This window comes from Vitis riparia, chromosome 1, assembly GCF_004353265.1.
Source record: "Vitis riparia cultivar Riparia Gloire de Montpellier isolate 1030 chromosome 1, EGFV_Vit.rip_1.0, whole genome shotgun sequence".
NCBI classification, from domain to species: domain Eukaryota; kingdom Viridiplantae; phylum Streptophyta; class Magnoliopsida; order Vitales; family Vitaceae; genus Vitis; species Vitis riparia.
This window is the reverse complement of record NC_048431.1, coordinates 7,027,102-7,050,077: the sequence shown is the minus strand read 5'-3', so window position 1 is coordinate 7,050,077 and position 22,976 is coordinate 7,027,102. Positions and strand designations below refer to the sequence as shown.

Sequence of the window (22,976 nt, the reverse complement as noted above, 5' to 3'; positions counted from 1 at the left end):
TAAGATGATGTACACTTCAATTCTTAGGGTTGTACACCCTGAAGTGGGCTTCGGGGCGTGGCACCTTGTGGGTGGACAGGGAAGTTTGTGTTTTATTCAATGATGAAAATATTGGTAATAACGGATATATCAATACTTTAATTTTATGAATATATCAAATACATATTGATGGATATTTTGACACAAAATATGGTGAAGTAAAAATTAATAAAAATTCTGATAAGAAGTAAAAATAAATACTTGAAAGTTATTTTAATATATATATATATATATATATATATATATATATATATATATATATATAATATATATATATATATATATATAATTTGCCATATTTGATAATAATATCATCTATATGAATAAAAAATATAAATTTTATAAATGTATATTTATTATTAAGTTGCATTATAGATTATTTATAATATTATTATGATAATATGTCTAATTTTAAAATATATTTATTATTAAATTATGGTCCATTTTAATTTAAATGTATTTAATGATATCAAATAAATAATAATATATGCATAATTTTTTAATATTATTTTATTATATTTAATAAATATATAGATTATATAAAAAAAGACCTAAGAAAATTATGTTTTACATTTTTGGTAATAAATTAAATCAAATATAAAAATCAAATAATTATAATTTATTTATTTAATAATAAAAAATCTGAAAAATTAATTAAATATCAATAAAATATCCGAAAATATAGGTGGAAACAAGAAAAAATTGATAAAATATCAATAAAATATCTAAAAATATTGATTATATCTTCCCAAATTTTTATCGGTATCCATGGATATTGGATATCCAATATAATTTAATCCTTGGTTTTATTTTAATTAAAGATGATAAGAACATGAAAAAGGAAGGACTGAGCTCGTGCTCCAATCTCAACCTATTCTCCTTTTCTGTGGCTTCCCCTGCTCCTCCCATCCCTTTTCTTTCTCATAAAAAGAACAGTAGATCAGTAGAGGGGACAAAGGGAGCAGCTTCCTCCAGGCCCTCCTAAGCTTCCCATTATAGGTAATTTGCACCAATTGGGTCAGTTGCCTCACCAATCCCTGTGGCAACTATCTCACAAGTATGGCCCTGTCATACTCCTTCATTTGGGTTTTGTGCCTACCCTTGTAGTTTCATCCGCAGAAGCAGCAAAAGTGGTCTTGAAAACCAGGGATTAAAATATATCGGCGGACGTCGAAATGATATATCGGCGGTCAACGCAGTCCGAGCTAAAAAAAAAAGTGAGTTTTGATGGGATTCGAATCCCCTCAAGCTAAAAAAAAATGAGTTATTTTTCTGATGGTGTTGAGGGGATTCGAATCCCATCAAAAGGTTCGACCATCACATGCAGTCACCACCGGGTAGGATGACAATGGGAGGGTCATTCTATCTCAATTTCCATTTATTCAAAATAATTTTTATTTTTATCCCATTAAAAAAAATAATAAAAGGGGATCCGAATCTATCCGAACTTATTCGAAAAAACTTGTCTCATTATTATCCCTACCATTGACACAAGTTTGTCCTTGATAAATGTCATGTACTAAACATATACATTAAAAGTTCTCATAGATTCATATAAATAAAATATTAAAATAATACTTTAAAAACAAATTAATTATAATTATTTTATAATTAAATGAAAACATTTTATTTAAATGATTAACAAAAATATAAAAGTTGTCATGATAATTTTATTCATAGTATTTTTAATATAATAATATATTAATTAAATATTAAAAATTATATATTTATTATTATTTATTTTATATTATTTAATATAATTGAATTAAATATATCATAATTTTAATATTAAATATATTTAAAATTAAATATATTGTAATCAAATATTATAATATTATTATCGAATAATATTTGTATAATTTAATAATGAATGTACATTTATCAAATTTATATTTTTTATTGATAAATACAATATTATTATCAAAGTTATATATATATAACTTTGAATTATAGAAAAAAAATCTTAACAAAAACTTCATCTTCATATTTTAGTACATGTATATAGCCTGCCATACCAGGGAAAGAAGTGGCACTGAGGCAGAATGCCTTTGAGCATATTTATTATGTCAAGTAGACTTCCTTCTCTGACTCTTCAAACAAAAAACTAGTGCTGCTTCTTTTGCTTAGCATACCAAGGTCTTTATTTGTCTCAGAATTTACTCTTGGCCGGAGTCAACACAAGTGCATCGACGGTGGTCTGAGCAATGGCAGAGCTTGCAAGGAACCCAAGAGTAATGAAGAAAGCACAAGCTGAAGTTAGAACCGTCATAGGAAATAAAGGAAAAGTCACTGAAAGTGATCTTGATCAGCTTCTCTACCTCAAGCTGGTGGTCAAAGAAACTTTCAGATTACATCCTCCTGGCCCGCTTCTACTTCCAAGAGAAACCATGTCCCATTTTCAGATGAATGGCTACCACATTCACCCAAAAACCCGAGTTCATGTTAATGTATGAGCAATTGGGCGAGATCCCAACGTCTAGAAGAACCCAGAAGAGTTTTTCCCTGAGAGCTTTATTGACAACTCCATTGATTTTAAAGGTCAACATTTTGAGCTGCTGTCTTTTGGGGCAGGGCGAAGAGTGTGTCCGGCGATCAACATGGGGATTGCAATGTTGGAGCTCACATTTGCTAATCTCCTTTATCACTTCAATTGGAAATTGCCCCATGGAATGAAAGAGGAAGATATTAACATGGAAGAAGGAGCAGGTATTACTAGCCCTAAAAAATTTGCTCTTATCCTTAGGCCTACCCAGTATCCATGACCATGCTTTAGCTTATGGAGAAAGTTAATTTTCTTCATATTTTTTGTCGGTCTCCTTACGGCAATCCATAAATCGCTATTCATTGATGAAAGCAATGGTAAATTATGAATATTGAATGGTTGTTATGAACTAATTTTGTCCATCACATGCATACATCTGCAAACTTCGTTATCCGTAGGAAAAATGACACTGTTTTCCTATAGAAAAATAAAGGTACCTTCTAAACTCAAGGTGGTAATAGCTTCACCTTGCACAACCTTAGCTTCATATAATGTACTAGCGGTAGTATAATGTAAAGATACCCAGGGTCTTATGGGATTGCAGGCTGAGAGGCAGTGGCATAGGGTGACAGAGAGATACTGGGAGGCATACAAGCAGATTGACCCTGAAGAACAAAATCAACAAAACATGTTTCAATAGCCTCTCTAGCCCTTTGAATGAAAATGGTCTAGATCCTTTTTGTTTCTCTTGTTTTCCTTTGGCGTTCCATCATCAAACCATGTATCTGGTAGTCACTTTGTGTACAATTGTCTGAGTAAGATTTTGCATTGTGGGGTGATCACTGGAGGTAAAATGAGGAAAAAGGGAATGTGCCCCTGAGCTTTTATTCCACTGCAAACATAGCAACTGTTAAAAAGACCATTTATTAATTTTCAGATAATAGCTAATATAATGAAGCCATTGATTGAAGGATGCTAGAAAGAGCAATCAGAGGCCTAACATATGACGAAAGGAGAAAAAAGAATTGCACAATCCATCAAACACTGTCCAGGGTCTTTGCTAGCAGCTGCCTGATTTTTAGTCAAGATATGGGTGCTGCCGGTCTTGCTCCTTCAGCTGGGTAGCGTACCTACTGTGGTAGTCTCCTCTGCTTGAGCTACAAAGGAAGTAAAAACCACAGAGAAAACAGAGAAAGCTTCTTCCATTTCTGTGAAAAATAGAAGAGCAAAAAAATCTCATCTCCCCTGCTGTTTTGCTGACTTTTTTGCCCTCCCTTGTGCCACAGCCCACACAAACAGAGATATTCTCACTAATGATCATATTAAAGCAATAATCGAAGTCCCCACCGACTGACTCATGTGCCAAGTCTTCCTGTGCTCCAATTTAGTGTATTGCACATCATTTGGAATATCAATAGCCATAAATCATGGAATTGTTAACACATGTTTGATAATAATTTTAAGAAGTACTAATATTTTTAGTACTTGAAAATTTTATCAGAAGAATTGTTTTCCAACATTTGGAAAGGCTTCTAATATTTCTAGCACTAGAATTTTTTTATCAAAAGAATTGTTCTCTTTGTTTCTCCAATTCTAGTTGTGTCATCCTGCAGAGTCCTCTGGCAGGGGGATTTACCGCAGTTCCGACTCAATCGAGCGAGCTTACTCTTTTCTAGGAGGGAGTTTCTTAGGCAGATTGATTAGTATCACATCCTTGAACTTTTTCAAGGACTCCCATAACTTGCTTAGGCATGGGCTTTTTTGTAGCGGGCTCATCATCCTCCTTAGGGGGCATCTAAGACTCTTTTAAGTATGTTGCTTCCCTTTTTTCTGCACCCCTTCCTTGAGCTACATAGAATAAAGAAGGGGAGTCTTACACATACCTTTGCTTATAGCTGGGATCATGTACAATGTACCTTCTTCCAAGATAGTCATCGACTGTAAGAAAGGTAGTAGCATTGCCATGACCTTGCTGAGGAAATACATCCCCAGCTACTTAGATATCGTCCATTCTATCAAATCAATCCTTCCTTGCTATGTCTCATAAGTTCTTTCTTAAAATCATCTCGCATATCTATAGAGCACTTGCCTTTCTCTATGTAGGTACTTTGCCAGAGTGTGACATCACTGGCCTTAGTTGACAACTCGGTGCTTTGCCTGCATCAACAACACTTCATATTTTTTCAAAACAAATTTCTAGGTTTCACGCCCATTATTGACCTTTGGTGGATTTTCAGTACAGGGATGCAGAATTTAGAGATGGTTTCACGCTCTCAAAGTCCATGGCACAAGTTGTAGCCAAGTAGGGATACCGGGTTATCCACCTTGTTCACCATTATGACGTCCGTAACCCATGTAGTAAAGAAATGCCACAAACCTAGAGCCACGTGCCAGACTGAGGGCTGAATGCCTCTGAGGTATCAACCAAACATTTCAATAACCTCCTCTCTGGCTGTTTAGTAGAAAAATGGGCGTTTTTGTTTTTGGCATATAATTGTGAAACTAAGGTCATGTTTCTCAGCCCATTTTCAGAAATGTATCAGGATTTTTGGCGGGGGCAAAACAGGAGTGCCCCACCAGGGCCTGAGAAATGGCAGAGCTTGCTAGGAACCCAAGAATAATGAAGAAAACACAAGCTGAAGTTAGGAGTTGTGCAGGAAAGCAAGGTAAGGTTTTGGGAACTGGGATGTGACCTTGATCAACTTAACTACCTCAAGATGATGACTATGAAAGAGATGCTGAGGCTATATCCTTCAGTCACACAATACTTCCAACTGAAACCATGCAACGTTTCAATATAAATGAGTAGCTCAGTTTATCCTAAAACACAGTTCCTTCAACTCGATGTTTTAGCAATCGGGAAAGATCCCAGCATATGGGAGAACACCCAGAAGAATTTTCCTTGGAGAGGTTTTACTGATACCCCAAAGATTGAGTGAGAACATCTTAAGCCACCGTCATTGTGGGGCAGGTTGAGAGAATATGCTTCAATATATGATATACATGGAAACAGATATGAAAGGGCTAGTACTAGCTAATTTCTTAATATCATATTCAGATGGGAACTGCCTTAGGAGTTAGGAGATGGAGAACTTAGCAGGGAAGAAAGTAGGTCTTGGTAACTGTAGAAAAGTAGTTCTTAAACCTTGTGCCCATATAAAGGTTTAAATACAAATAATATTAAATTGAGCGTCATCTCATAAAGAATTAGTTCTTAAGCCTACAGTATGATAAAATGAGTTAATGTATATATATATATATATATATTAAAAAGGCGCCTTACTTTCTGCAGAGAAAAAAGGGCGCAAAACAAAAGTTGCATCTTCAGCAGCCGGGTCACCTGATCACTCAACGAACTTGCTGATCCACGGTTGGGTCCTTGGCCATCTAGGAATGTCACACCACTCAAAAGATCGTATGCTTAATTGATGGATCAATGGACTTAATTTTTAGGCAAAACATGCAATTTCAGCCCATATAAGTATATGTTGAGAATCCTGTCTAGTTTCAGCCGGTTATTCTCAGATCAGCAAATGCATCTTGTCCAATGTTGTCCTTGTGTTGATAGGAAGTGGGCTATCTAAACTTACACACAATGTAAGCCAAGTCCCAGTCTCATTGTCTCAGGAGCCTCACCTTCTACTCTAACTCAGCGCCATTTCGGATGACATTGCCTGACAAGTCTTTCAGATAAAATGGACAGGACTCAGCTAATAGGTACATCATTTAAAAAAACGTATTTAAATAAAAATATAAAATATTTAAAAAAAAAATAGTTTTACAAAAATTACAAGCATTGTAACAATGTTGCAGGCTGATCATTTATTAATTTGCAAGAAATGCCCTTAAGCGATGATTATCAAAACCCATGGCCAGAAAAATTTACATGCCTCAGTCAGTATGCCTGGGGGAAGGAATGATTATGGAGACAGACCATACTGGTCCATGAGTTCTCCTCACCTAAGAATCTATGTATGCATGGAAATAAGAGAACTGAAAAGCGGAACTTAAGCAGGTAGTGAATCCTTTCTTACTCAATAGCAAGAGAATATAAAGTGGGTTGGGACGGAAGCAATAAGCCCCATAAAGTAAAGATTTACTTTGCCTGGTGGCCAAACAAGATCACTGAAGTTTTTCTATTAAGGGAGCCTGGAAGAATGAAGATGCTATGAACTACCATTTCTTGACTGTTCTGATTTCAAACAGCATAAATACACAAGGAAGAAAAGAGAGAGAGAGAGAGAGTATACTCAGAGAAGAGGTTCGGAAAGCTCCATTCATTTGAATTCTGTTGGTTCGTGTCAGGCTGGTGTAAACCTACAAAGTTCAGCCCGAGCCATTCCCAAGGCCAGCATACATATCTTGGCCCATTTCGACTCCTCCTTGAGTCTTCCCTGGTATCAGACTCCTCAAGCTGATGAGTCAGCTCCTCCACCCTATCCCTTAACCTAGATGCCCGCAAGTCTGCCAATCTCAACGATTTCTCAGCAGCATCTCTAGCTTCCATTGCAGCAGCTGCTGTCTCTTCTTTGAATTTGAGCTTTTTCTCCGACTCCATCACAGCTTGCTTTGCCTCTTCGAGTTCCTGACGAATCGCTGATAACTACAGGTAATTGCATCCACAGACAATTATGGTTAAAAAGAATTTTAACACAATCAAAACCAAGGTAGATGCACAGTAATTAAGGGAGAGAGTAGTAGGAATGGTAATCATCGATACAATGGAATATAAACAAGTACATTGGATTAGTAGTTGAGGTAAAATATCAAGCTGTCATGGGTACCATAATAAGCACAGTAATCAGTGCCATAATGCCATAATGCCACCTGACTCTTAAGACAACTGTGTCACATTGTTTAAATGAAAGTAAAAATAAAAAATAAGAATCAATTTTATTTATTTTTTCATTCTATTAACAACCAAATGGAGGCTAAATCAACTTACCCTAAAATGGCAACCTAGAACATTAGATGTATATATCCATGCATGTATGTATTTAAGCATGAAGGTAAGTACCTTAAAAACAGCAATCTAGAACAGTGCATGGATGTACCTAAACTCTACTTTCTAACATAATGAATCCATCCTAATTATATGTTCAGAAACAAATCAAATAACAGCATCCCATGCCCAATGAAGTTTAGTTCACCTTTTCCTTGGTGATTTCATATACTCAATGGGGAGTCAAACCTTGCAAGAGATGTATTTCAATCCTTGGCACTGTTTTCACATTGCCTATTTTTCTTATAATGAACGCCCAGGGAAAAGGGCATTTATCATAGGCAAACTAACCATAGAAAACAAGGACTTCTCACTTGCAAATTAGTTTTTAGTCAATTCCTGCAGTTAAAAATTAGAACTATGCCTTGAACAGAATGACTCCACAGTTCATGTCAGTCCCGATTAACATGGTGCCTGTGATTGGTAAATGCAAAATTGCATGAACAGTATATGCAGCAGATATATGCCTCCAAAAACATATTATATATTAATAGCAACCATTAGAAGTCATTTCATAAAAAATTTCCTAAATGCCAAACTTAAAACTACATTTACATCATGTATTTTTTTCACACTTCAAAATTACCAATCAAATTCCATGCAAAAAAAAGGGTCCAGAATGTTTTCTGTCCAACTTTGTGAGCATACCTGAGACACAAATTCTTGTTCGACAGCTCTGCCTGCTGCAGCTTCTTGTTCTGCTGCCACTTTCCATCTTGTAATTTCTTCTTCAGCAGCAGCAATATCCATCATAAGCCCTTCAACCTGTAACATAAATAAATCTAGTCAGTTTTCAATCTTAACAATAATGCATGCATAATTACACGTCTAACTGGACTAGTTCATGAATAGTGGGGGCTATAGAACACTTTTTATCTCTTCAGAGATTTATTTAACAATCCAACAACAGTGACTGGAATGACTTAAAAATTCTTAGCTAACAGACTGTCAATTGGAAAATTTTGAAAAGATAAAAATAAAAATAAAACTTACACTTTCATTTGCTACTCTTTCCTTCTCTTCAAGCTCCTCTATGCGACACTGCCTATGGTTGAGCTCCTTTGTTTGAGCCTCCATATGCTCTTTAAGTAAACTTGACTCTGCCCTTAATCCAGCAAAGCAGTACATGTAACATAAGAATGCCTGGTCAATCCATGTCCAATAACATTGGCAGGGTACACCATGGAAACTGCCAACAGATTCTTGCTAAATCCAGTTGCAGCCCCCTCCTCTTTCTCTTCTCTCTTTCACAGAAAAAACCACAACAGAAAACAAGCAAAAGGGAATGGAGGACAAACAGATGGAATGCAGCAGAAGAAACAATAGAAATGAAATGAGCTGTCTGAATCATAATTCAAAGAGAGTTTAAGGTGTTAGAGTGCATGATTTACATTGTGGATTCAAATCCTACAAGCTTAAGCTTTAGGAAAATTGATAGTTCAACATGGTATCAAAACCTTGTTTTGTAGGTCAAGTGTTCAGACCTCACCACCCTATGTTTATTTAACCAATTTATTAAGCCCACATAAATGGCGGCTACATGTGTGAGGACGGGTGTTAGAGTACATGATATACTTTATGGACCCAAATCCTACAAGCTTAATCTTTTAGAAAAATTGTAGTTCAACATAAGGGAATAAAATAAGCATATCTGTTTGTTTGCAGTTAAGTGAGCTCTAGAATGATAATTAAGTACCTTAATTCATCTACTGAATGCTGCAGTTCAATGATCTCAAGCTGAGATGCCTTAACAATATGCTCCAAAGCACCAGTCTGTACAAAAAAGTATAGATAAGCACAGTAAAAAGGGGATTTTGAAACACACATCCAGGATAAGTGCTTACCATATTGTATAGTTCATCCTCCTCTGTTTCCAAAACACCAACTTTATCATGAGACGCCATAACCTTCCCATCCTCAAGAAGATTGCTAAATTTGAATTCTATCCCAGCCTCTCTTAAACCATTTTCTGCAACTTGAAACAACTCTTTCATTTTGGATGATGGATCTAATGCCATCCTTCTTGACAAAGCACTTCTCAGGAAAGATCCGATTTGTTCTTTCTCCTTAACTAATCGGGTCACCGTTTCATTTAAACTCTTTGCTTCACGACTCTGATCCTCCATTAAATTCCTTATCTTTTCTCCAACAATTCTGGTTAACTCATAAATAGATTCCATGCCTGCTAAAGAAGCACGGATGTTCTCCTCCATGTCTGTTGCTTGTGGAAGAAACAAAGACTCAGAGACCTCTGACTGATCCAATTTATTGTCATCAACAATCCTGATAACATCATAAATTCGGTCATGAATTTTGGATACCAAATTTAACTGGTCAAACAATAGATGCCTCTGTGACTCCATTATTGATTCCAAATTCCCCAACTTAAGATCATACTCACTGACTATTTGTTTAAGTTCAGACATTTCATTTTCTGCCAGTTGAATCTTCTCTGACATCTCTCTTTCCATATCTGATATCTTTGCATCCTTCTCAGCCATAGATTTCTCCAGATTCTCAACAACAGATGTTTTCTTCGAAACTTCTTCTCTCAGCCCACTAATGGTTGCTTCAAGCTGAGACACTTCAATAGCAATCTCATAATTTCTATGCTCCATCTGTTCACGAGCATCATTCCTGGACTTAGTTGTTGCATCCATCTGTCTAACAAGTTCTTCAACTATTTCATTTGTCCTCTTAATAACTCCATAAGCAATGGCAGGCAATCCAGTGTACTTCTGAGACCTTGGCAATCCCCCTGCTGTAAAATTCTTGAAATTACTCACCTTTCCTGAAATCTTCTCAATTCCAGTCACAAGCATTTGTGCTGAAGTTTCAATCTCAGATCGTGAGGCTTCCCTTGCCTTCACCGCCTCATCCAATTGCTTAGCAATCTCATCCCTCTGCTTCAGAACCTCATCTTTCAATTTGATTGCTTCCGCCAATTCCCCCGAAACTTTATCATTTGATCTCAAAACTTCTTCCTTTTCACGCAATGCCTCATCCCGTTGCCTCGTGCTCTCATCTCGCTTCTTAATTGCCTCATGAGCAAGACTCTTTAACCGATTAAAGGCCACTAGCAATTCCGATTTCGAATTCTCCGCTGCCTCCCGAGCTTGCCGCTCTCGATCCACCTCGGCAAGAAGCTCTCGAAATCTCTCCACGGATACATCCTCCTGAGACGGATTCTTGATGACGATCGGCACAGGCACCGGATCGTCACCTTCCACATCGCTCAACACGGCATCGGCGTCTTCCTCACCGGCGCTCGTCATTTCTCGCCACCAATCACTACTACCAAGAGATTAAGCACACCTCCATTTCGCGGTCCACCATTGATGATTTCACAATTGTAAACAAGAAAAACCAAACCTAATCGTTCTGATAATTAATTTTGATCTCTATCCTCTTCTCTTATTATAGAAAATATCAAAAAAACCAAAACCCTAGAATTCAAAATTAGTGATTACTTGCAATCGGGTAAAGAAAATAGAAAGATGATTGGGAAGTGGAAGCTAGAAGTATGATTTAGTGATAATTGAAACGGCCTAAAACATGAAATTTGATAAAAAAAAAAAAATAATTGCTGCTTCTTGCGAGAGAAAACGGCGAACAAGATCGTACCTTGAGAAAGACAACAGAGGAGAGGAACGATAGCTACCAACCAGTCTCTCTGTTTCTCCCGTCGTTCTTGAGTTTTTAAAAATATAAAAAATAAATAACAAAAATTGATGTTATGATCGTCTGCGACGTGGTGGATTGTTGGTTGGTAATCTAAATGGACGGCGGTGATGAGGTTGCCGGGGCTGTGAAGAGAAGTGGACAGCCCGGCTGAGGATTGATTGATTGGGATGGTTAGAGTGTGGAGTACGGGACACGCAGACGGACCGTACATCCACCGTTTTCCTGAAGCCATCCTCACCGTCGATTTGGCAGGCCCACTTCTAATGAAAATTTTTGGAAATTACATCAACAATTACGAGGCAGATTATGAATAAGTATCCACTTTGAGTGATAGTTGGACAATTTGAATAAGAGAATTTTTTATGGCAACAATATTTCGTACCGTATGAATCGTATATAGTCTGATGTGAACCCAAAAGGACTGTGGTTTTAAAACGTGTCTAATGATTAAAAAAAAAAATCATAATTAAGAATTTTATTTTCTAACGTGAGACATTATATCTTATTTGATGTAATTTTTTAACTTAAATTAAAAATAATTAAATATTTTTTTGAAATTGATGGATAGGGTGTGTTTGGTACTTTAATTTCTATATTATATCATTAATTTGTAAGAAGAATGGGAGTTTTATAACTTTATGAATAACTTTATCAATAAGTTATGTAATAACATACTAAATCTGTGGGCATGCCCATTTAAGGCTCAACCAAACATGGTTGCTTCTTATATATACAAGGCAATCAATCATGATTTTTAAATCTGTTTGACAGTAATTTTAAGAAATATTTTTAAATATTTTAATACTTTAAAATTTATATAATATAAGTATTAAAAATACTAGAAACGTTTTTAAAATAATTATCAAACACATACAGATAAACCTATATATAAAAATTAAATAAAAATAATTTAATTTAATTTTTCTTTTTAATACATATAAAAATATTTATTTATTTTTATAATTATAAAAATTATATTTGATTTAAATAATGAAAATAGGATGGAGATGATTTGGGCTAAACTCCAGGTTATCTATTTAAATAATAAAAATGGTGGTATTTTACTTCAAGAGACAACTTTAATAGTAAAAAAAAAAATTTAATAAATTATAAGTACAATTCATTAGTAATAATTGAATATTCACTCTAATAATAAAAAGAATTGCAATATATAAAAACCTAAAAAATAAAAATAAAGGTAAAAATAATATATAAAATTAAGGAAAATTATAAAAACTACTATTATGATTTTAATCATATTTTTATCAAAATTATTAATTATTTTCTTTTTCTTCACAATATTTATGAAAGGGTATAAGAAACATCAATCAATCATTAGTCTATGTTCTGTCGAGGCAAGGAGACAAGTTTTTCCTTCACACTCGAAAATGCCATTACATTTTCTTTATGATAATTGAAGGAGTAATGAATGCTAACTCAAGCATAGGCTCAAAATTTGGTTCATCAACCAGAACCATTAATGTGAAGCTTTCTCAAGGTGTTCAAGCTCTTATACTTAATGCTTCTCTTTGAATACACTACAAAAGCAAAATATCGGTAACTTGAGTGCAAAGACCAACTTCCCTTAATGCGCCATGCTACTGCCGCAGCTCTTATAGGCGCCAACACTTCTTAAAGTATTTTGTTTGTTAATATTTTAAGTTATTTAATATATTCTTAAATAATTAATAAAATATCAACTTTAAACTTAGGATAAATATTAAATTTTATATATACTAAATATTTTATTATGTAAAATAATTTTTTATATATATTTGAAATTAATTATTCATCATTTAATATTATGATAAATGAGTTATTAAAAAATATAGATGTAACAATATGGATTCATAAGAAATGGTTCTCAAACGTTGTACCTGGGATAGGGCTAGAGGAAGAGGAAAAAGCTTAATTGTTGACCCCTTTTGCAGACGAAGGACTATTGTTTTTTTTTTTTTTATTGCTTTTATTAGTAGCATTTCATGGATATTTTCTTACCGGGAGGAGCTGGATAGCATGTTGTTGAAGTAGGGAACGGCTTCCACAGGTGAGTTGCATGCATGAGACATGTGGCAAGGATGTGACCACCTTGCCATGGTGGTGGTTGAAGCAGTGGAGCTGGTGGAGGATGGCTGGAACAGGGAGCTTCAGAGAGGATGATGAGCTAGGCAATGTCTTAGGGCAAGAGGAGCTCTATAAAAGGGGGGGAAGGCTTTCAGCAGAGGATTTTAGCCAGAGAGGAGCGGGGGGGGGGGGGGAGACTTTTTGGGGTGAGCTAGCTGTAGAGAGTGTCTGGGAACAGCTAGAGAAGAGCTCGTTTTGAAGAGTTTTGATCCGTCATATCAGTGAAGTGTTCTTATGTCGTCTGCTGAGTGTGAAACCTTTTCCAGCATGTAATTGATCCCCCATAAGATTCCATCTGGGTCTTGCTCAGAATCCATTCATGGAAGCTTCCTCACCCATCTCAATGCAACAAACTCCTCAGCAAGACTAGCCGGAAGCGTCCCCCAGGCCTTTCAGGAAAAGCTTTGTGACCTCGTTGATGGAGGCCGCTGCCCTTCGCTCTCCTTCCTTCAAGGAGGACACCTACTTCGTGTCCCGCCTCAAGTCTTCAGAGAAGAAGGCACTGCAGGAGTTCAAAGACAAGCTCGTAGCCTCTCATGGGTCCGACTCCATGTGGGGCATTCCTCTCTTGGGTGGAGAGGAGAGAGCCGATGTCATACTATTGAAGTTTCCGCGAGCCAGAGACTTCAGGGTCGCCGACTCCTTTCACATGCTGGAGAAGTGCTTGGCTTGGAGAAAAGAGTTCGGAGCAGATGACGTCGCTGAGGAGGACCTGGGGTTTAAGGAGCTCGAAGGTGTTGTGGCTTACATGCACGGGTACGACAGAGAAGAACACCCATTTTGCTACAACGCCTATGGGGTTTTCAAAGACAAGGATATGTACGAGGGAATCTTCGGGGACGAAGAGAAGTTCAAGAAGTTCCTGAGGTGGAGAGTTCAAGTACTAGTCCTCGAGAGAGGCATCAAACTTCTGCATTTCAAGCCCGGTGGTGTTAACTCCATCATTCAGGTGACTGATCTCAAAGACATGCCCAAAAGAGAGCTCAGGGTCGCTTCCAACCAGATCCTCTCTCTCTTCCAAGATAATTATCCAGAAATGGTTGCCCGGAAGATTTTCATCAACGTCCCCTGGTACTTCAGCATCTTGTATTCAATGTTCAGTCCGTTCCTGACCCAACGAACCAAGAGCAAGTTTGTGATCTCTAAGGAAGGAAATGTTGCAGAAACCCTTTACAAGTTCATAAGCCCAGAGGATGTGTCGGTGCAGTACGGCGGGCTGAGTAGACCCAGTGATTTGCAAAATGGCCCCACCAGCCCCTTTATATCGTTCCCACTTCTGCATGCAGGCATGGCTCTCTTTCTGTTTTATTTTGAGAGACACGTGGCTTTCCTTCGCTAAGATTTCACAATTTCATATCACTCGTCTGAAGATATAAATATAAATTTATTAACATAAATATATTTATTTAAATTAAGTTTAAATAGAAAAATTAAAACACAGAATAAAAATATTCAAAAAATGATTTTTAAATCATACAATAATTTTTTAAAAATAAAAAATTAGTTCTCATATGAAAATTTTAAAAATTAATTAAATTTTTAACATTATTTTTTTATATTAAAACATATGTTCACAACAATTCAATAATTCAATCTTCTGGAGTATTCAAATATTATTTTTGAAATTCACATTACATTAAAGAATTTTAAAAAAATGCAGAAATACTAATGTGAAGCCAAGGTGTAATTTGGAAGCGTTTTTGAAAATGATTTTAAAAAGCAATATTTAAGAAGAGTTCCTAAAAACTATTTTTTGATGTTTTATAAAATAAAAGTTGATTTATGAATTAAAATATTCTCAACTTATTTTCTAATAAATATATTTTTAAAAATATTTTTTTCTATTTTCCATATATATAATTATTTTTTGGAACGGATTTTAGAAAACAACTTAAAACAACTATTATTCTTGGAAAACACTTTCAATTTTTTGGTTTTAAGAATAAAAAATTATTTTTATATTTTTTAATTATCAAACATGTTTCTTATTTTTTTTATTTTGAAAAACAAAAAAGTAATAATAAAATAAAATCTAATTCTATCATGTACAGCGTTGACATGATCCATTTTGGTGTATTAAGAAAATTCATTTAGTTAAGTTTTCTTAACAAATATTTTAGAAAACAAAATACTAACATATTAAAATTGGTACATGTCACACTTGGAAATTTAGGTCATGGAAAATATATATTGAAACTTGAGTCATTGAACAAAATAACAAAACATAAAGATATTAAAAAACAATGGATTTTTTATAAGAGTACGATCATAAATTTCTTACTTGATTTTATTTTTATTTTTATATTTTTTAAATCGTCTCTGGAAGATACGATTTATTACTTCTTAATTTTTTTATTTTTTTTAAATTGTCTTTTAATTTTTTTTATTTTTTGAAAATCATTTGGAGACGATTTCTCATTTGATTTTTTTTTTTTTAAAATCATTTTTTGAAAAGACGAATTTTCAATTTCAATTTATTTCCACTCTTCTTGGACAAAACTATAATAGATTTGAAATTATCTTTTTTATTACTATAATTTAAAAATTATTTTTTGAACCTATCATACTCTTATAAAAAATCTTGTAAACAACAAAAACTTATATATCATTCGTTTATATGGAAAGTGATGTGGTAGGTCTAAAGTCTTATAATATTGATTGCTGATGGAAAAGTATCATCCAATATAATGTACCGATTCCACGACTCTACTCTACCTACCCCACGTGATGCGAACATACGGAGAGAAACAGACAGAGCCGTCACAAGTACTGTTCCCAGAAGATTCGGTGGTGGGCCGGTGCCGTGACGGGGCATTCTCCGGGCATCCCTCTTTTTTAATTTCAAATGACTCGACTCCAACTCGATCCGTTCGAAAAAGAAAAAGATATTATTAGATCAAAAGCTCAATTATGAAACAGTTTTAAAAAGCAGTGAAAAGCTGGCAAGGAGGGTTCAGCTCCACTCAAGGAAGCTTCCCAGAAGCACTGATTTTGAGGTCGTGCCCGCCCTTATCGGTTCTCATTTAAATCACATTGACTTGGTGCTGACAAGTTCACACTTCCGACCAGATTTTCGCTTGTTTTCTATTTAACATTTTCCTTCCTTTCCCGGTAACCAAACGGAGCGGATACAGTCGATGTGATGTCAGTGACAAAACCATGGCTTTTGCTTTAGTATCCAGGCCCGCCGTTCCGTGATTTCATTTGGCTTCGCTACTATTTGATTATTATTAATCTGTGTATTATCATTATTATTTGTATACAGATGCTGAAAATCGGAAGAGTTGTTGTTGACCAGCCCTATTCAGCTTTTCTTGCGCATTAGGTTACGTATATGATTCACGTTTTTACTAATCTTTAGCAAAACAAACAAAGGCATTGCGTGCTGGGAAGCCACTTGGCCAGCCCTAATAATTCTGTAACATCTTCTTCAATAGCTTTCTTTCTATGAACAATCCACTTGTCAACGTTTCTCAGAAGGTCGGCAGTCATTGAATGGGTCAACTAGACAACTACGCCGCCTCTTTTATTATTAGTCTTTGTTTTCATATTCAGTTTTTTACCTGGAAATTTTCCGCTTGAATCCTAATTCAGCCGTCAACCATTCCATGCTGATATCTCCCTCACTCCGTTTATATACATCTGTGTAATTCTTCATCTTCCCCAATTTCCCGAGTCATATATTCTACAGAAATCCGAGAAAATTTTTCGAATTTTGGTATTTTATGACAATCAAATTTACTCCACATACATTTTTCTTTTAAATTCCTGTAATTGGTGTGTTGAAATTCGATTTGATTTGGAGTGCAGGGGAGATCATCCAAGTGGTTTTGATTGATAGAGTGAGTTAATATTGAGGTGTGTGGAATTGGGAAGGAGTTGTGCAGAGATTGCATAGGTGATGGGAGGGAAAAGTTCGAAAGGGCGGAGTGGGAGACAATATCCGTCGTTTGAATCGTCTTCATTCAACAACCATGGTTACTCACAGTCACAGCCTTATGAGGAGGCCTATCCAGCCCAGCCATACTACACGCCGCAGCACCACAGCCCTCCTCCACCTCGCTACTACAGCGGTGCTCAAACCCCTCACCGGCACGCCCAATTGGACCGGCGTTACTCCAGGATAGCTGATAATTATAATAGCTTGGATCAGGTTAGACCTATACGCCTTCTCTTATTATTATTAAGAAATATTTGGTTAATTGGGGTGAAATAATCCGCTTCTTAGAAATCTAAGGCTATGTTTGGTTCCCGGAAAGTACAAAGGAAAGAAAAAAAATGCTAAGGAAAATGATTTTCTTATGTTTGGTTGTCCAATGAAAAATATCAAAGAAAATCAAATATAATTAAAACTAATTAAAAACTTATGTATTTTTAAATTATTTAATCTTTATATTGATGAGTTAAAATAAATAAAATGAGTTTGAAGTAACAAAAAAAATAATTTATCAACTTTTAATCTATTTTTTTATTTTCCTTCACTTTTTCTTTCCTTTTACTTTTTCTTTGTATTTTCTTTCCCTCGCATTTTCCCTCAAATTTTCTGGGAACCAAACATAGCCTAAGGCTATGTTAGTTCTGTTTTTAAGAACTATTTTTTGTTCTTGGAAACAGAAAACACAAAAATCTTGTTTGGGAAAGGGGGTATATTTTTGTTTTTTTTTTGTGTTTTCCTGTTCTCAAAAACCACTTTTTTTATAACAATAAAAAAATATTTTCATTGTTTTTCACCGTTTTCATTTTTCAAAAAACTTTTCTTAAAAACTATTCTCAAAAATTATTTTTCAGAACAGTTTTAAAAAATAACAACCAAACAGGTCCTAACCATTTTCATTTTTTTTTTTAAAAAAAAGTAACTCATTTTTGACATAAATGATATTTTTTATTTTAAATATTTATATATAAGTTTTAAAAGAAATAATTAATTTCACAAGAAAATAATAAGAACATTTTTGTTCAAATGATGTCAAAAAAAAAAAATATTTGATTAAATTTCAAAAATTAAATTTTGAGAGACCCTTTTAATCAAATTACCCTATTATTAATATGTTGACATAAAAATGGAAGCAAACTATTTACGTATACCTTTTTTTCTTTTCCCTTTAATTCTTTTATCGGTTGATTTTATTGAAATAGCTTATGATTTAAAACAATTTTAATATAAAAATTAGAAAAATATTTAAAAATAAATTTAAATAGCTTATGAAATGTGTTTTTTATGTTTAGATATGTTTTTTTAAAAGTCGATCTGATTTCATTTTCGTGTGGGAATCCATAAAGGATATTTTAAATATGATTTGATAATTGAGTTAAATATTTTACTATTTGATATTAATTATATATCAAATTTTGGATTTTTTATCTTAAACACGTATTTGGTTTCGCATCCTTTACGCTATAAAAATCTTGAAGGACAAGTGTCCTGATTTATTTTCTTTCTAACATAAACCATCATTTCAATAAATTTTGATAACACCCTTTTTTAATCTATCCATCTTTTTTTCTTAATCTTAAACTTTACGTGTAAGTACATAGTTTCATTTGTTTTAACTTTCTTGTTCTCAAACTATTAAGCAATTCCTTACCTTTTTTTTTTTTACTAATGAAAAACAATTTGAGAGAATCGAGGTATGTTGTAATATTGATTTTGAAACAATTTCTTTTTACTAATGATAAAAAAATAAAAATAAAACTATTATGTATTTTTTAAAAAAAATTGATGGATAATGGAGGAATAGGAATGACAGTGTAGTGAGTTTTTTCATATGCTCGACATATTTGAAATTTAAATAAATTGATTATAATGAATTTAATTTTTTTTAAAAAACCTAAAATGGGTCAAAATTGATTTAAATATTACCTTATTCCATTCTATCTAAATTATATATAAAATTAATTTTTTTTTAGTATTAAAATAATTATAATAATTTTTTTTAATAAAATAAGTTATAAAAATTATAATATTTTAATTATTTATAAAATATATTTATTTTAATGTAATTGAAAATTTTTAAAAATATATTTTATTTTATTTTTTTGAAAAAAATTAAACGAATTGGACTCGACCCATTTAATTTTTTTTAATGGGATAGAACCCATCCTGTTGCCATCCTGTCGGGAGCGGCCGTTCCACCTCCCATAGCGTAGCAGCATGAGAGCGCCAATCACAACCTTCTGTCCCCTCTTTGCCCTTTTTCCTTTTTTCATATATATATATATAATGTGTTAAGGGTTTTCAAACTAAAAATGATGAGAAGGGACTAAGAAGAAAGGATGAAAGAATTTGTTAGCCGGTGATTTCGTCATTTCACAGGAAGCGCAATTTTGTAAGAAGAGCAAGGGAAGTTGTACTTGTACTCTCTATACGACCCACCGTTTTTGATATAAAAAAAAAAAGAAAAAAGAAAAAAAAGAAGAGAAGTGCAATGACCATATTGTTCTTTTCTTCCCCTTATCGATGATTCCCTTCTTCCTAAGGCAAATAACATGAAGACAATATTTCATAATTACTTTTATTTGAAAAAAAAGGTGGAGTGTGTGTCTAACCATGGGGAGTACAAACAAAACAAGTTGTATGAACTTGGCAATTCTCACTTTCTTCTTCTCATCCACAAATTTTTAAGCTTCCCTTTGTATGATGTCCTTGCCTGCTTCAAGCTCTGACCTTATTTTGTGATATGCCTACACATCCTACCGTAGGAAATTCAACTTATCTTTTACCTTCATAATAAGCTTTAGCTATTCATCATTCTATATAAGTACTGAAGATGATCACCCACAGGTTACTGCTGCTCTTGCTCAAGCTGGCCTAGAGTCTTCTAACCTCATTGTTGGTATTGACTTCACCAAGAGTAATGAGTGGACAGGTTTGATCCCATCTGCATTCTTGTAAGTTACAACTTCTTCAATTGCCTTATCATGGAAATTGCTGAACTTTTATTGGAAATCAGGTTCCAGGTCATTCAATAGGAAGAGCTTACATCACATTGGAAGGGGTCAAAATCCATATGAGCAAGCAATAAGTATTATTGGGAAGACCTTATCTGCATTTGATGAGGATAACTTGATTCCCTGCTTTGGATTTGGAGATGGTAATCTCATTTAGAGCATCACCTTAAGTTATTTATTTAGAGTTTACCATCACAATTGTGGAAAATTGGAAATCAATTTTTTCTCACATCTCATTGCAGCCTCAACACACGATCAAGATATCTTCAGTTTCTACCAGGACGAGAGGCCCTGTAATGGATTTGAAGAAGTGCTGATGAGATACAGAGAATTGGTTCCCAGCCTTCGACTTGCAGGTTCTGCTTATATTGATTCTATCTACTTGGCTATTCATTGGATATGGTGCTTTGGAAATTTAGCAGTTAGTTCTTACAGCAAAGGTTTGTTTTTCTTATTGCAGGACCCACCTCTTTTGCACCCATCATTGAAATGGCCTCGACCATTGTTGAGAAAAGTGGTGGCCAATACCATGTTTTGCTGATAATAGCTGATGGACAGGTAATTCAGTTCTGGACCAAATTTTATCTATATAGGTTTTGCAAGCATCATAAAATATATAGTTCATTTCAACTCTGTTCAAATTAGATGTCAGGAACAAAAATAAAAACTATGTTCATAAGAGCATTTGATGGTCTTCTTTAATAACAAATCCCCCAACTCTGTCCCCCTCGCCAGTTAAAAATATACATCTTTCGATACTAGAGAACAATAATCGTGTGTCCATCCTTGGCTGCAACATGGAGTTGTGACTGACTGAGGTTTTCTGCTGCCTTAGGTGACACGAAGCGTTGATACACAGCATGGCCAGCTCAGCTCTCAAGAGCAAAAGACGATCGATGCAATTGTAAAAGCAAGGTAGGTATTCATAACTCGTTTGCTTTTGATTGTCAATCCACATTCTTATACGCTTGTTTTAATTGCAGTAAGTACCCCTTGTCAATAATTTTGGTTGGGGTTGGAGATGGGCCTTGGGATGTGATGAGGGAGTTCGATGACAACATCCCTGCTCGTGCCTTCGATAATTTCCAGGTAAGGGATTGTCATTGTCATTGTCATGTACATACTAGGTGCCATGTTCCTATATTCAAACATACTAAATTCGGAAGGACTGTTTTGCTTTGTCTTGTTAGTTCGTGAATTTTACAGAAATTATGTCAAAGAATGTTGATTCATCGAGAACACAGACAGAGTTTGCTCTTGCAGCCTTGATGGAAATTCCTTCCCAATATAAAGCAACTATTGATCTCAATACACTGGGGTAATGATTGAATCTTGTTTTTTGATGTTTCTGCAGGCTCTTAGTTATTCAAATCTAACTGGCTATATTTTCTGTTTATTCATCAAGCAGTGTAAGGAGAGGGAATGCTCCTACTAGGGTTCCTCTCCCCCCACCCCAGTATGGAACACCTTCTTTCAGCAGCAGCTCGAAACCTTACCACTCAAACAGTTTCCAAAAAAGCGTTGAGTCTTATCCTGAAGATGAGGCAACAGTCAGCACAGGCCCATCTTCTAATTCTCTTTATGATAACAAGGTATATAGACTTGCTCCCCAAATATGGCTATGCTTCATTTTCTCTTATCTACTTCATGTGGTTATCAGTAAGACAGTAACCAAATCTATGTAGCTGTCATTTGAATCTATTTGAAGAGAAGTGATCTTCTTTCTCTTTATCAATTACTTATTTGGTTTGAACTTGGACAGGTTTGCCCCATTTGTCTCAGTAATCCAAAGGATATGGCTTTTGGTTGTGGTCATCAGGTAAACTACTTTCCATGTGTTAACTATTTCTTCATGCCCTGAGGTCCAAGGATGACACTATGCTGACCACCTAGAAATTTTCCTTTTCTTTAAACTGGCAGACTTGCTGTGAGTGTGGAGTAGACCTCAATTCATGCCCCATTTGCCGAAGCCCGATCCAGACTAGAATAAAGCTGTATCAATAAGCTGTTGTGTTCATGTCCTTAGATCCCCCTGCTCTCAGATTGGAACTCTATTTGTCCTGGCAAATGCTCGCCAAATGCCAAAGTCAAGGTCTGCAATGGCACAGTTATTCATTTGCTATTATTACTATTAATACTTTTTGTTTTGAAAAATTAAAATTTATTAAATAGATATAGGTTAACTTTTTCTGTGATTTACAGGGATGTTTTGCAACTTGGTGAAGGTGCATTTTGGCCTGGGACATGAACTCCTACTGAAGAGTTACTGTAACACTACTAGCTTTGTATGTATATATATATGAAACGTGATGCCTCGATGGAAGGAGAAATTCCTCAGAGATTTATCAACCATGACCTTCAGAAGACCGAGGATCCCCCATACAATTACACCCTTCATTAGGAGAAGACTGTTTGGATTGGATTGCATTTTGCGTGGACAGAGGCATTTTGTATTTTTTTTTTCTTTTTTGTTCATTCTTTTATTGGTTTGTATTGAAGCCCTTTTCCCCCCTCTTTGAAATGACGATAGTTTGCAGTGTGTGTATAGCACAAATTTGTTTGCATTGTTTTGAATTTGATGTACAAGAACGCATTAAGGTTTTGGATTATTAAATGCAGCACGCCTCCTTGATGTTAGATGTGGGCTGGTAAAGTTATAAATACTTACTATACCTAAAAAATAAACAGTAGTATTCT

The 22,976-nt window shown here is 34.8% G+C and overlaps 2 protein-coding genes and 2 pseudogenes across 7 annotated transcripts; 3 read left to right on the top strand and 1 right to left on the bottom strand.

The window, feature by feature from the left end:
• The first annotated feature begins 1,298 nt into the window (after window positions 1–1,298).
• LOC117915084 lies at window positions 1,299–2,801 on the top strand (annotated as a pseudogene).
• A 3,727-nt stretch (window positions 2,802–6,528) lies between these two features.
• Window positions 6,529–11,313, bottom strand: LOC117916305 (paramyosin). The gene is given in 6 exon segments (XM_034832263.1): window positions 6,529–6,800; window positions 6,803–7,124; window positions 8,172–8,288; window positions 8,517–8,628; window positions 9,220–9,296; window positions 9,368–11,313. Coding segments are annotated over 6 exon segments (2,088 nt in total). The 5' UTR covers window positions 10,799–11,313; the 3' UTR covers window positions 6,529–6,771.
• Window positions 11,314–13,591: 2,278 nt separating this feature from the next.
• On the top strand, window positions 13,592–14,670 carry LOC117915076 (annotated as a pseudogene).
• A 1,586-nt stretch (window positions 14,671–16,256) lies between these two features.
• On the top strand, window positions 16,257–22,893 carry LOC117913663 (E3 ubiquitin-protein ligase RGLG2-like). Of its 6 annotated transcripts, none has more exons than XM_034828713.1 (14): window positions 16,309–16,327; window positions 16,597–16,656; window positions 17,142–17,484; window positions 20,113–20,197; window positions 20,282–20,422; window positions 20,522–20,635; window positions 20,740–20,837; window positions 21,115–21,194; window positions 21,263–21,368; window positions 21,470–21,597; window positions 21,688–21,871; window positions 22,042–22,098; window positions 22,200–22,371; window positions 22,482–22,893. In XM_034828713.1, exons 3-13 carry the CDS (start codon window positions 17,233–17,235, stop codon window positions 22,281–22,283), a joined length of 1,329 nt encoding a protein of 442 aa, XP_034684604.1. In that variant the 5' UTR covers window positions 16,309–16,327; window positions 16,597–16,656; window positions 17,142–17,232; the 3' UTR covers window positions 22,284–22,371; window positions 22,482–22,893. The 6 variants fall into 6 exon arrangements, with proteins under 6 accessions (XP_034684629.1, XP_034684604.1, XP_034684595.1 ...); XM_034828704.1 differs by lacking the exon at window positions 16,309–16,327 and adding an exon at window positions 16,340–16,475; XM_034828738.1 differs by lacking the exon at window positions 16,597–16,656 and having other exon boundaries at window positions 16,257–16,327.
• Window positions 22,894–22,976: the final 83 nt, after the last annotated feature.

Coding starts and splice junctions, on each gene's coding strand:
- LOC117913663 (XM_034828738.1), top strand. CDS start 17,233: ATGGGAGGGAAAAGTTCGAAAGGGCGGAGTGGGAGACAATATCCGTCG. Junction 20,198..20,281: donor CAAGAGTAATGAGTGGACAG/GTTTGATCCCAT, acceptor ATTGGAAATCAG/GTTCCAGGTCATTCAATAGG. Junction 21,369..21,469: donor GTGCCTTCGATAATTTCCAG/GTAAGGGATTGT, acceptor TTGTCTTGTTAG/TTCGTGAATTTTACAGAAAT.